Source organism: Mirounga angustirostris, unplaced genomic scaffold, assembly GCF_029215605.1.
Source record: "Mirounga angustirostris isolate CCGP_5_RB_7025 unplaced genomic scaffold, mMirAng1.0.hap1 SCAF_5, whole genome shotgun sequence".
Lineage (NCBI taxonomy): Eukaryota > Metazoa > Chordata > Mammalia > Carnivora > Phocidae > Mirounga > Mirounga angustirostris.
The window spans coordinates 76853337-76867080 of record NW_026991713.1 but is presented as its reverse complement, the minus strand read 5'-3'; the positions used below and the strand labels follow the sequence as shown (position 1 = coordinate 76867080).

The window sequence follows — 13744 nt, the reverse complement described above, 5'->3', positions numbered from 1 at the left end:
TTCCAAGAAAATGACTCCAAAAGCATTTCTTGTACATTTCTCTCTTGTGCGGCTCCTCATCCTCGGCGCTGCATTCCCGTGGTAGAGAGGAAGAGCTTCTTTCTATCACTTCTCCACGAAATAGATTTCGTCCATTCTTTCCTCAGCATATCTATGAACAGCTGGGATAATAATGTCATTGCTTTCACCTTCTGAGAACCGGATTCTCCTCTACGTCTTTGAAGATGAGATGCTTCCTCTCAACCTTGCAGTTCATCTACTAGCTCCGAATTTATGAGACCTCTCGTGGTAAATAAGGCAGAGCTCTGGAGTCTGCATTTCAGTTCTGACACTGCCTGTTGTTTGATCTTCAATTATTTAAAATCACTAGTTATTAATCTTCTTATTTGTAAAAGGAAATAATTTTACACTCGTGCTCGACAGACAACCATAAATGATAACATTAATATTATGTTATAATAATAATATTATTATTAGGGAATTATTTTCTGCTGCATAGAGGAGGAGACAGGATATGTGTACAGGCTGCATATATCCAGGTCAAAACAGATGTCTGTCTCTACCAGGCTCCTGTAAATGCAGTAACTTCCTGAGGTCCCTAAAACACTATGAGCCACAGTGGAACAAAAGTGGCCTCGTGCAAATTTTAAGCTTGGGAGTTCACAGTGAGGAAAAGGAATTTGGGAACTGGGTCAAAGGAGCTAGGTTCTTTCCTGACACTTGGGAGTTCCGTTGGCCACAGGAGATTCGCTCAATCTCATGAAGCCTTAGTTGTTTATTTTACAAGAGTTTAAAATTGCCTGCTTAGGTAGCTGAAAATATAGCTACTTTAAAGGGCTGTTTGTGGAGTAAATGAAATAATGTATGTGGACACAGTCTGTGAACTGAATACAAGGTATCCGTGTTTTCAAGTGAAGTGTTTATGTGTTCATGTGTGTTTAGTATGCCATATTCTATGACATCAATAAAATGTACGGTGTATACACCTCAAGAAATCCAGTTTATTAAAGTCCAGATTGACCCAAACTATGTAATTTATGGGACAATGTAAGTCTTTCACAAAAGCATTCACAGAAACTCCCTTAAAACTAAAAACTTCCTTGTACAATATTGTTCACTTCAGAAAGGTCTGAGTCACACATCACTTTTATAGAACAATCTATTGTAGGAAGTAAGATACACCTGTAGTGTGAGAAATACAGGTAGCCATATATGTATGCTAATGTGCACTCACAGTTCTGAAATTCAAAAAGCACTTAAGCAAATCTTGCCTTATCCGCATTTCAAATCTTTCTCTCCTCTATCTTTATGAATACAGGAAGAAAGAAGAAAGGGAAGAGAATGCAAATTATCATCTTTTTGGTGAACTAATGCACAGTAAAGAAGCTTTTGTATTCAACTTTCATATGAAATAAAGTATTAAGAAGTTCAGGCTGGTTATTTAAGGATGGGGTAATGTTTTATTCATTTGAACCTTGAGCATCAGACTATGACAGGGGCTGTTTCATAAGTGTGGTTGAACAATGAGGTTAAAAGTACCAGAAACTAACATGGAAACAAGGGTAAACCTAAAAATATATCAATCCGAGTCAGGGGTGGAGATTTTCACCACCAAGAGAACTACCCATCCATGGGGTGTGGGTGTTGCCCCTTGCAGGAGCTTTCACTCCAGGCCTGGCTTCCTTCCCTCCCAGCCTGGTACAAATAGTCTCTGCCAGATTTTCCATCTGGGCCGGAGAGTCCTTTCGGCCAAAGCCAAAGACCTCCCCCAAGGAACTCTAAAGCAACTCCTGCAAAGTTAGAAAAACCACCCTCTCCCTACCCTCCTACAAGCATGCCCATCTCTAGGACCTGAATTCTGTCACTTCTTCTATAAACCACCATGGCCTATGGTACAGCATCTGTCCTTCTGAAGCAAAGGCATAATGGACAATCCACTAGTTGTTGCTGCCTCCTCCTCTATTCCATGTGTTAACACGGACCTGACCGCACCAGCACATGCTTTCTCATGTGTCCAGTGTTTTTGAGGGCTCTACAATACTCTTTTATGAAGCATCCATTGTGTGGGGTACTATGAGAAAGTACAGACATACAAAAATGGCGATCCCAGACCTCACAAGAGCAGGACAATCCAGCTTTCCAAGAGAGCATGGAGAATATGTTAAGATTACTAAAATCTGGGGGCGCATGGGTGGCTCAGTTGGTTGAGCGACTGCCTTTGGCTCAGGTCATGATCCTGGAGTCCCTGGATCGAGTCCCGCATCGGGCTCCCTGCTCGGCGAGGAGCCTGCTTCTCCCTCTAACCCTCTCCCCTCTCATGTACTCTCTCTCTCATTCTCGCTCTCTCAAATAAATAAATAAATCTTTAAAAAAAAAAAAAGATTACTAAAATCTGTATAAGAAGTCACTGGTTTAGTGGTAACCATTTGGCAATACATACAAATGTATCCAATCAACACGCGTACATCTTCAACCTACACAATATTTTATGTCAATTATATTTCAATAAAGATGGAAGAAAAAAAAAGTCAGTGGTCTGAGATACATTTCCCTGCGCAGAATCCAAGAGAAAAGGAAAGCAGTGGATTCACATATAAGGACGAGGGGTCTTGATAGGAGGGAGGCTGAGATGGCCACCCTTCGGTCGACTCCCACCCTCCAGGCAAAGCCACAGCCCGATGTGCAGGACCTGGGCTGTCAACATCTATGGGTTAGTTGTTCCCCTCTGTTTGCAAAGGCACATTTCCTAATCTCCTTCAGTATGGCACTGACCTGCTAGGGTAGGGTTGCAGAACCACTGGAGGAAGAGAAAGGGCGGGGAAATGGGGAGAGGCCCAGACCTATGTTGTTTTGCTTTCCTTCAACTTTGATTTCTCCAATTTCCTCATTTGCACAGGGTGGACTGAAATAATGACTTGCAGCTACCTAGCACAGCTTATGGTATTTTCACATACATTTTTCCATTTAGGCTCATCTGAATCCAAATTACACTCTCCAAATTTTACTTTCAAATTGTGGTTTCCCAGACATTTGCTGTTCATCATTTAGGACTTAATAGGCATAAACATTCATTTTTTTTTTTATTAACTAATAGACTTTTGTGATATTAAGGCTGTGATTATAGTTCAGTAAGTAACTGCCTGACTCAGGCCACCCCGCAGATTGGCCAACTGATCTTTAGCCCACCGGCATCCAATCTTCCCTCAGCTCACTTCATTTTCACCACGGCTCTGTTCTGTTCTATTTGTCTGTGATCCACAATCTCTAGTTTCAGAACACATTTGCTCGAGTCCCTCAGTAAAAGTCCTGCTCCTTTCCTTCCCGGTCACGTTCTTCACATGGCACACTCACCCCCAAGCACAAGCACCAACCCCAAGCCTGGGGCAACCCCGAGACCCTCCCTACCTGGGCACTGCCCTCAAGAGCAGCCCTCACTGGACAAGGCCTAGCGTCTAGATCTCATACCTCTTCTGAATTCAGGTCTCGAAGGGCTGGATGGAACAGTTCATGCTGGCACAGCAAGAACAAAGAGACAAGCTGGTATCAAATATTTCCATCCTTACTCCATCATATTCTGAAGAATAATCTTAACCAACTTCTGAAACCCTGGAGTAGGTTATTACACCAGCAGGAAGCCTCTGACTGCACGACAGTGGAGGTTTGTTCCACTGAAAACCGGAGACATGGGGAGGAGCAACAGAGCTTGACAGACTCAGCTTTCTTTTAAAATATGGTGTATAACATGGAAGACGCCATATTTAAAAGCATTAGACTACCTCTCTAAAATAAAGACTTACTTCCTTACTCAAATCTTGGATCTTCCCACTGTTTGTTTTCCAGTGGTATCCGTGATCTTCACTCTTTCTCTCCAGATCATTTGGTGATACCACTTTATTGCCCCCTAGTGTAATAGCGCACTGCATTTCTCCTTTTCCTTCATTGCACTCATTATGATAAAAGAGAACCTCCTTTTAAGGCGGCATGGTAGAACTGCATAAAAAATGGATTCAGAGTCAAAACTAAGTAATAATTGAATGGCTCTGGGTAATTTAGCCAACACATAGGCACACTTATACACATATATTCTCAGAGACTTGGTGCACTTGACCTTGTAACTGAAAACTGCCTCTCAATCTATTTCTTGAGTTTTTAGTTAAGTGGCTCTTTGTCAAGCCCAAGCTGCTTTTCCCACCTCTCTAATGTATTATACAATGGGAATTTGAAACAAACAAACAAAAAAATCAAACTAAAAAACGAGTATCTGGCTTTATCGGGTTTCCCACAATTTTTGTGACTTGGCCCCCTCAAAATCGAGTTACTTGTGTCCTCTTACGTGATTCAATCTTGTCCCATCTCTGCCAGCCATGGCCTTAGAGGGGACTCAACCTTCTTTATTCAGTATCAACCACCTTGGGGGCAATTTACCTGCGCTTTGAGCCCCTCCTTAGATCCTTGGCTTCAGCCGAATTAATGGGTCTCTCTCCATGACTTCATGGGGACAGGCAAACTTCTGACCTGTTTTCATGGACTGCAACCTCTCTTACTAAGCTGCCTGTACAACGGCTCCTTGAAGAGGGAGGTCTGGCCTTGCTCTTGCTGCCCATTTCCTCCTGCCATATACATTCTTTCTTGCTGCTTTCCCCGTGAACTTCTAAGCATCAGCTGCTCCTGCTGCTTATGAGGACACCTCATTATCTCACAGTAGGGACCCCACACAGATCCTTCCCGAACCACTTCCTGGTGTCTACCACCTGGTCCCTTCAGAGAGCCTGTCCCCATGGCATACCACCTTCCTTTCCCCTCCCCGCATGGGACCCATCTCCCTTTCCCTACGGGGACCATCCTATTGAAAAAGAGCAGACATAGGTGGTCACATTCCAATGCATGACAAAAATCCTTGTTTAAAACCTGGAGGAGAAAAAAAAATTCATGCTTTCCACAAGGTTATTCTGAATCACAAAACAGTTGAACTTTGGAGCTGAAAGAGACCTTAGAGATCATGTAGCACAATGATTACTGAGATTTGAGATTTCCCAAACCCGTAAAATTTCCAAGAAGGTGGACTTGGGTGGGGGAGGAGGGTTGTGCACCCCCTGCTGCTCTTACACCTTGTCATAGGAGAAAAGATATTTTAATACCAAAAATATAAGAAAGGCATAATTTCATAATTTAAAAAATGCATAGATAAAACTTTATGAAAAACCCACTACATTGTCTTAACTTGGCCACAGACCAGGAAAAGTCTGTTATGGAGATCTAAGCAACACTTGGGGACCACTGAGCAGGGCTAACCCTCTGGTTTTACTGGTAGGAAAATGATCCCCCCCAAGGCTGCCAGTCAGTAGGGGACTGATGGGGCTGTACCAATTCCCAGTTCAGTCTTGTCCTACTGGATTTGCTAAGGTAAGCTTGCGTTGATATCGAACGACTGCTCTGCTGATTTTAATATTTGGCCAAACTTTGATTTACTCTCAAATCATCATCACTCTCCTCCAGCAAGTCTGAAGAAGCCTATGCATAGATGGCTCCTCAGAAGGGGTTCCCAAAATCAGATAATGGAAGCAATATTACTTCCGAGGTACCATTTTTCCTTTTGCATCCTGAGAAAGAAATACTGCAGTATTGCTCCCATAGCGACCCAGGTAAGATGAAAAATTTCACCTCAAATTGATAGGTATGACTTGAAGGTAATCTTCAAAATCAAAAATGAATGGGGTGAGGGTCATCATTTTTCCAGTTTTCCGTGTCTGATGTGTCCACAAGCTTAGGGATTATACAAGGGCAAACTTTTATATTTCTTTCTTCCCTCCAACACATGGTATCACATGGTATCGAACTCCTCCTTCTGTGGTCTCAATTATTCTTGATCAATGCTATCCACAATATTGTTTCTGCCTTCATTTATTCTTATCTGCTTCCTATTTCCACTCATTCATGTTTTCTTAAAGTAGCTTAGGAATTTGCTCTTTGGCGATGAAGTGAATAAATCACCCTTAATCTGGCATGTAAGTGAATATCTGATCACATCCTATGACTTCATTTGAGAGCTACCAACAACTATTTCTGCTTCATTGATTCAAAGAAATTTTAGTCCTTTGAAGCATTCTAATGTGGTTTTTATAAAATACAAAAAAAAAAAAAAGTAGCCATAAAACATTATGCCTCTCTGGAGAGAAGAATAAGAGATCAAAATATCTGTTAAAAAGCCCCAAACTCTCCTGCCTGTTCAAAAAGGAAATCCACAAAATAGGCATTTATCACCAGAAGAAAAGATTATTCCAATTTCTTTTGGTGGTGAAACTCTGACCCTAAAGCCATGCAATGATAAATAGATAGCCTATTTCTGTCCCTTTTATCCACAGATTTCAAAGTGCAAGTCAGAGGAAGGTGACATTTTGGGTCTTATCTAAGTTAGGATGGAGGGAGAACAAAAGCCAGAAGATTTGAGTGCCTTATTCATTGTTAGGCATAAAGGCAGAGATGAAAGAGTACTTGGTCTGACTCATTCTGGGCTTTTCTTGTAAAATAGCCAAATCAGCCCTTGGGCCTGATGGGAGTCACCCAGGCTTCAGTGAGGGTAGACATGATTTCTGTGGTGCTATGGATAGAATCTAAGGCCAAGATTTGGCTCCATATCACTTGAAACAAACATTTAATGAGTAGAAAGTTCAACTTCCTCAGAAGAATTACCAAGTCAGCTTTTAACTTCATTGTCCTGTCGTTTGCTAGAGTTTTTGAGAGAACACAGATGTCTGCATAAAGATGATGACAGGTATTACCAAACTTCCATTGAGGACACTGTGTGTATGTTTTCCTCAAAGCACCTGGGTACTTCAAGCTGTGGAAAATGGCTCTTTCTTGTCAAGGTCAATAATGTAGGGAGAGTCATGCAGAGAAGATTCCTGTGTGTGTAAAAGGCTTGGGAAATGGTCTTCACCATCGCCAAAGTCAATGTCTAACCTTCATAAGTGCAACAGGCAACACCCAGTGTTCTCATGCTTTCCCAGGGATGCCTAAGGCACAGGCCAACTTCTCTGTGGTCCCCAGGAAGCTTCCAGCGGCGCTAAGGACTTCAGCACACTCCATTTATAAACGTTGACAGTTTTCTAGGAAAATGGGGGACTTTCCCTGGAAAAGACTTTACCCAGCAGTGACCAGCTGCCCCATCTCAGTGGAAAACAGTGGATAGCTGGGCAAAAAGCTGCTGAAACCCTCGGAAAATGATGACTGAATGTCAACAATGCAATGCACACATGCAGGGTAGAAAAGAAAAAAAGATAGTCATCTCTTTAATAAAGACCAGCTCACTGACCCTGATTTTGGATGACTCTGCACCAAGTTTGCAAAATGGAGCAAAATCCGAGTAGGTTCTAAGAGGCAGGCACTTGTTCTTGGAAATATTGAGGCTTTCTTCATATTCAGAACTTTCATTTTAATCCAAATGAACTTATACCTAGCGGTAAAAGGACAGGGACACTACTTTGTCTGTTTTAGAGAAAAGAAAGTCAGAGAAAGGTCGGGGCGCCTGGGTGGCTCAGCTGGTTGAGCATCCTCTTGGTTTTGGCTCAGGTCATGATCTCAGGGTTGTGAGATCGAGCCCCATGTTGGGCTTCATGCTTGGCACAGAGTCTGCTTGGGATTCTCTCTCTCTCTCTCTCCCCCATCCCTCCCCCTGCTTGTGCACGTGCTTTCTCTCTCTCTAAAATAAATAAATCATTTTTTGAAAGTCAGAGAAAGGTCTATTTAAGATACGGCACTCAGGAAGAGCCAGAACCGGCATGATTCTGTAGGTTTAGGGAAATTCACCTACCTAGGCGAGTGGAACCCCTTATTTTAACTAAGACACCCCACCAATTGATGATAACAGTATTATGGGTTTAATAATGTTGACATAAGGGTCTCTTCCAGAAAAATGACATTTTAACCTCTTGTTTAAAATTCCAGCCCTTTATTTCCTCAGAAATTGTTCTCTTGTCTCTGGATTAGAAAAGTTTGCTGCACATGCAATTCTTTGTCCCCCCAAATCCCAGATTCCTGAGGATTTATCTCACAGGACTCTTAGAAGTATACATCCTGATCACCAAATGGAGTTGAGCTGAAAGTACGTTTACTGTGTTCTGAGTTTCTTCTTTTCACTTAAAAAGAATACTAAGATGTTACTATCAGAGAAGCAATATAGTCTGGAAGGTGAGAGGTCCTTGAGTAGACAAAGATCTGCATTTCAGCTCTGCCCATCTTGAGCAAGTTCATTAACTTCTTAGCACCCAGGTGTTATATTTTTGTAAAACAGGGTAATGGCATCAGCTACCTAGGGAGCTGACATCAATCAATAACACTTAAACTACATTTTTTCATTGACCACATACAATGCAAAACGCTTTCTAAGCTTTTTAAATGATCATCTCATTTAATGCTCACAATGTCTCCTTGAGTTGGGTGCTATTATCTTCATTTTATACAGATGAGGGAAGCGAGGCTTTGTGGCATCACACATGATCATGCTTAAGCCAGAATTCAAACACAGGCCCCCTAACTTCAGGGGGGAGCTATGGACTACTACATAAACAGTGTGAGTGAACTGATAAATATAATATGCTCAGCATAGTGACTGATATATAATAGAGGTTCACTAGAAGTTTTGATACAATTAACATTAATTCATGTTTATCAGCAGCTAAACTCTTTGAGGGCAGGCACCAAGACTCACTTATCTTTGTAGGCTCAGATTCTAGTACAGAATGCAAACATGCTCTATGAAAACTTGTTAGGTGAAGAATGAACACAGGTTCCACTTGCAATCATCCACACTACGGAGAAGAGCAGACTGAAGCCACTTTCAGCTGGTCTAAGCAAAAACATACCTAGAACAGACACTGAATCCCCTTTGCCCTTCATATTCCCTATTACTGGCAAGGTCTCATAAGCCTGCTATCTCACAGCAATACAGAATACAAAGAATTTCTGTTGTATTTTTGTCCTTAACAAATAGTATTTATCAAGAAATAACCGCCTTCTTGGGGCACCTGGATGGCTCAGTCAGTTAAGCGTCTGCCTTCGCTCAGGTCATGATCCCGGGGTCCTGGGATCGAGTCCCGCATCGGGCTCCTTGCTCAGCAAGGGAGCCTGCTTCTCCCCTGCCTGCCGTTCCCCGCCTGCTTGTGTTCTCTCTCTCTCTGTGTCAAATAAATAAATAAAATCTTTAAAAAAATAAGAAAGAAATAACCGCCTTCCCAAATGGTACTGAAGACCTATGAAGAAAATTAAGGACTGCCCTCTCTCCTTAACCAAGTCAAAACAAGAAGCTGTAAAGACTTGGAAAAACTGTTAGGTACTTGGCTTAGGGGTAATCAAAGGTTATGAAATTGATTCCTAATTATTTGTGTTTTAAAATTTCTAACTCAATATCAATTAATAAAATTAAAATCTATTGATATTTAAATTAATTCAAAAATAAAATTTAAAGTTAATTAAAATTCCTACCCAAAGGATACAAAAATGCAGATTCAAAGGGGCACATGCACCCTGATGTTTATAGCAGCATCATCGACAATAGCCAAACTATGGAAACAGCCCAAATGTCCACTGACTGATAAACGGATAAAGAAGATGTGGTGTGTACACACACACAAACACACAGGAATAGTACTCAGCCAGCAACAAGAATGAAATCTTGCCATTTGCAATGACATGCATGGAGCTACAGAGGATTATGCTAAGTGAAATAGGCCAATCAGAGAAAGACAAATACCATATGATTTCACTCATATGTGGAATTTAGGAAACAAAACAGATGAACATAGGGAAAGCGTAGGAGAAAAGAGAGAGGGAAGCAAACCATAAGAGACTCTTAAAGACAGAGAACAAACTGAGGGTTGCTGGAGGGGAGGTGGGTGGGGGATGGGCTAAATGGGTGACTGGCATTAAAGAGGCCACTTCTTGTGATGAGCACTGGGTGTTACATATAAGTGATGAATCACTGAATTCTACTCTTGAAACCAATATTACACGATATGTTAACTAACTAGAATTTAAATAAAAATTTGAAACAAAAATAAAATTCAAAAAATAAATAAAATAAAATTCCTAACTCAATAAATAACAATAATGATTTCCTTATAATTTTTTGGTTTAGGATACTGCCTTTTACAAAAGTTCATTCTTATATAACTTTCATGATACTACTTAATTTTAGGAAGTTTACTAAAATCCTTATTTTAAAAATGAGAAAGCCTCGGGGCGCCTGGGTGGCTCAGTTGGTTGGGCAACTGCCTTCGGCTCAGGTCATGATCCTGGAGTCCCTGGATCGAGTCCCGCATCGGGCTCCCTGCTCGGCAGGGAGTCTGCTTTGCCCTCTGACCCTATCCCCTCTCCTGTGTTCTCTCTCATTCTCTCTCTCTCAAATAAATAAATAAAATCTTAAAAAAAAAAAATGAGAAAGCCTGGGTTCAAAAAAGCTTCACATCTTGCTCAAGGTTACACAATGGATTAAAGGCAGAACCACTTAGGGGACTTTTCCAGGCATCTGAAAAGAAATGTGGACTTGAAACACTGACAAGAGAACAGACAAGCTTCAGCAGAGTTCAAATATTCAGAGATAAGTGGCATTATGTAATGACATATGGCTGAAGACCCTTTATAATTTTTAACCATTTTTTTCTCAAGGACAAATTTTCTTGAGATTGTACCTATTTTTAAATTAAAAGAACAAAGAAAGGAAAAGAGAAAGAAGGAAGAAGATATAATTATACTCGTGTTACTTAACAAGTAATAATTTTATGCAAATCAAATATTTCTAGAAAATTACTAAAATTACGTTTAATGAAACATAGATATTGGGGTAAATGATTGCCCTGGAATCCCGAATATACTCAAGTCAGTACTTCCCATTTAGCCGTCAAGCTCCCAGCTGGAGTTAAGCCGCTGTGAGCCGGAGTGAACAGGTGCAAGCCCGAGCTCGCCCAGACCTCCCTGCGGCTGTTGTGAAAGCTGAGGTAATACACGCCTCAGCAACACGAGGACCTAATTGTGACACACGCAAAGGACCGTCCCTCTGGAACTATCCATGTTGGTGACGGAAGGCAGGTCTCGTAAAGAGGAAATCACGAGCGATAATTACCTAGGCATGTAAAGGACTCTCTCGGCCACCACAAAACCCACCCTGAAGAAGAGATTGCTGGCTGGAATGAACGGGAAAACCAGGAACAACAAGCCCACTAACACTTCCTTGTGCTCCAGTCTCTGAAACACACAATAGTGAAGGACAAATTAATTTTTTAAACATTTCACTTCAGTCGGCATTTAACCATCTCTTTCATTCTCAAGTTCTCATTGACGGAATGAATAAAGGAGACCAACGCAAACCCTTTGATCAGTGTGCTGAATTCATCAGAGAAAGCCTTCGGGCTGAAAGACCTCTGGCAAGGCACACGTTTGCCACCCAGAAACCTCTGATAATTGCACAGGATCAGTGACCATTACTCCTTGTTCTGGGCCGGCCCTACAGCAACCCTACTTTTTGGTTCTGGTCCCTTTCAGAATCTCTGTCCCCCCCAGGCAACTGGTATCCAGACAGCAAAGCAGCTTAATAGAATCAAGCTCACTAAGGCATCATGGAGAATTATCCTCTCAGAAATAGAATGCATTAAAAAAAAAACAAACCCACAACAAACCTACACAAAGCTCACCAGAAGCTTAGCATAAAGCCTGGCATAAAGGAAATTAAATGCAAATGGTAAAATTCAGGGAACCAATGAGAGAGATCATTAAAGCTGAGAAATTTTTAGCTCGAATTAAGCCAGTAATTTTTCCATGAAATTTTTTGTCATCAAAAATCATTACAATAATTCATTAAATTGACAAAGCACCTTTCTCTAATATTATATATTTATTGTAGATATTAATCTGTCAAGATTTTTCTGTCACTTTTAATTAGCAGAAAAAATTATTACTAATAATTTGTTATAATGGACACTGTAAAAGTTTGTATTTCCATGACTGTCTATGATATGGACACATCTGAAGACAGGCCTCTTTAAAACAAACCTTAATATACGGATGACATTATTTTTTCTCTTTAAAACAGTTTAAGAAAACCAAATAGAACTTTGCATATTACATTTATAAATATTTCTTACAAACATTTAAAGGTGTATTACTTTTAATAATTGTAGAAGACTAGATACAAGAGTTTTAAATATAAATAAAACTTCCTAATACAAACTACTAATGCTTTAAGTGGACATAGTGAAAGATTTTTAACATCTTGAGAAATTTGTCACCTGGATTTTATTTTATTTTATTTTATTTTTAAAGATTTTACTTATTCATTTGACAGAGAGAGCACAAGTAGGCAGAGTGGCAGGCAGAGGAAGAGGGAGAAGCAGGCTCCCCGATGCAGAGATCGATCCCAGGACCCTGGGATCATGACCTGAGCCAAAGGCAGACGCTTAAGGACTGAGCCACCCAGGTGCCCCATCACCTGGATTTTATTAAGATCTTTGTTTTGCTGATTATAACATATAGAGTAATAAAATTGTGGAGAGCAATTCCATATGAATAAATGTGATTTGGACAATTTCCCTTAAATAATTAATGGTTCTGTAAGTTATGATCTCATTTTTTTACCTAAAGGAACCATACTCTTCAGAATTAAAAGATGAAAGGGAAAAAAAGGCTTTCATAACAAGCCTTCAACTGAAATGGGTGCAATAGGGCTGATGTTTTATTTTCTCTGACCCACTAAAATTGAGGGAAAAAAAAACAGGTGAGAAAAGTAGCAAGTTCATTATATTTAAAAGCTGCAACCTATTTTTTTAATTTAGATTATACTTTGAATTTACAAAGTACATTTCATCTCAAGAACTTAAAGTTTACATAATTTAAAGAAGAATAACACCTTCATAAGAATCCTGTGAATCAAGAGCAAGTATTTCTTTGCTAAAATTGAAAATGAATCCCAGAGAATAAGTGTCTTGTCCAGTGTGACTCATGAACTCTCGGCCTACTATTGACTGGTGTTCTACTTCTATCGATGCACTTTTATTTTTTAGCTACAGTTGACTACTTCTTTCAAGCCTGTCAAAAGGTGAAATACTTTTTACAAAAGAATTCGCATATTGTCCCACAGAAATTTCTGAAAAGAATTTAATATGCTCTATTTATTAATCCTATAGAATTGAAAAGAAAAGAGTGTAAACAGAACTCCAGCCAGGCCGTTAGTCATGTCCTGGGTAGTGTTAACATCTAGTGAGCCACCTCTCGGGCTGTCCTCAAGGTTATGAGACAACAGTCCCCACTGGGGAGCTGAAGGAGGCATCACTTCCACACCGGCAATCTCGCACCTTCTTTCCTGAACAAAGGCTGCCTTCCTCACTCTGGTGGGCATGTGTTTATGTCCTTTACTCAGCAGAATCCCCAGTGCTTTCAGAAGCCCCTAGGTTGGGAGGAGGCAGGTGTCAGGTGACCTGCAGGCACCCATCTCCGTGCCTGCCCGCCTCCCCCTCCCTCTCCCAACCCTGCAGGGGGCAAGGACCCCTGCGGAGCTCACCGCTGCTGGGGACAGGGAAGATGAGGGTGAGAGTCAAGGAGCCCCCAGCCTCCTCCAGAGGACCGACGTGCAAACTGAAAACTCACAACACCGTGTGTTCCTTGTTCCTCCACCAGGTTCTTCAGTCTCCAAGAGCATCTTTATTTCCTTCATGAATCATTCCAGTTGTAATCACACATTTATCTGTGTGTTTCCTGT

At 40.9% G+C, this 13744-nt stretch overlaps 1 protein-coding gene across 4 annotated transcripts in view; it reads right to left on the bottom strand.

Annotated features, from left to right (window-relative positions):
* TMTC1 (transmembrane O-mannosyltransferase targeting cadherins 1) overlaps positions 1–13744 on the bottom strand; it is a 267202-nt gene that overhangs the window by 83432 nt on the left and 170026 nt on the right. For all 4 annotated transcript variants that reach the window (XM_064591454.1, XM_064591452.1, XM_064591453.1 and 1 more), the window contains one exon: positions 11117–11238. In XM_064591454.1, coding sequence (XP_064447524.1) covers positions 11117–11238 — 122 coding nt within the window. The remainder of the gene's footprint in view (positions 1–11116; positions 11239–13744) is intronic.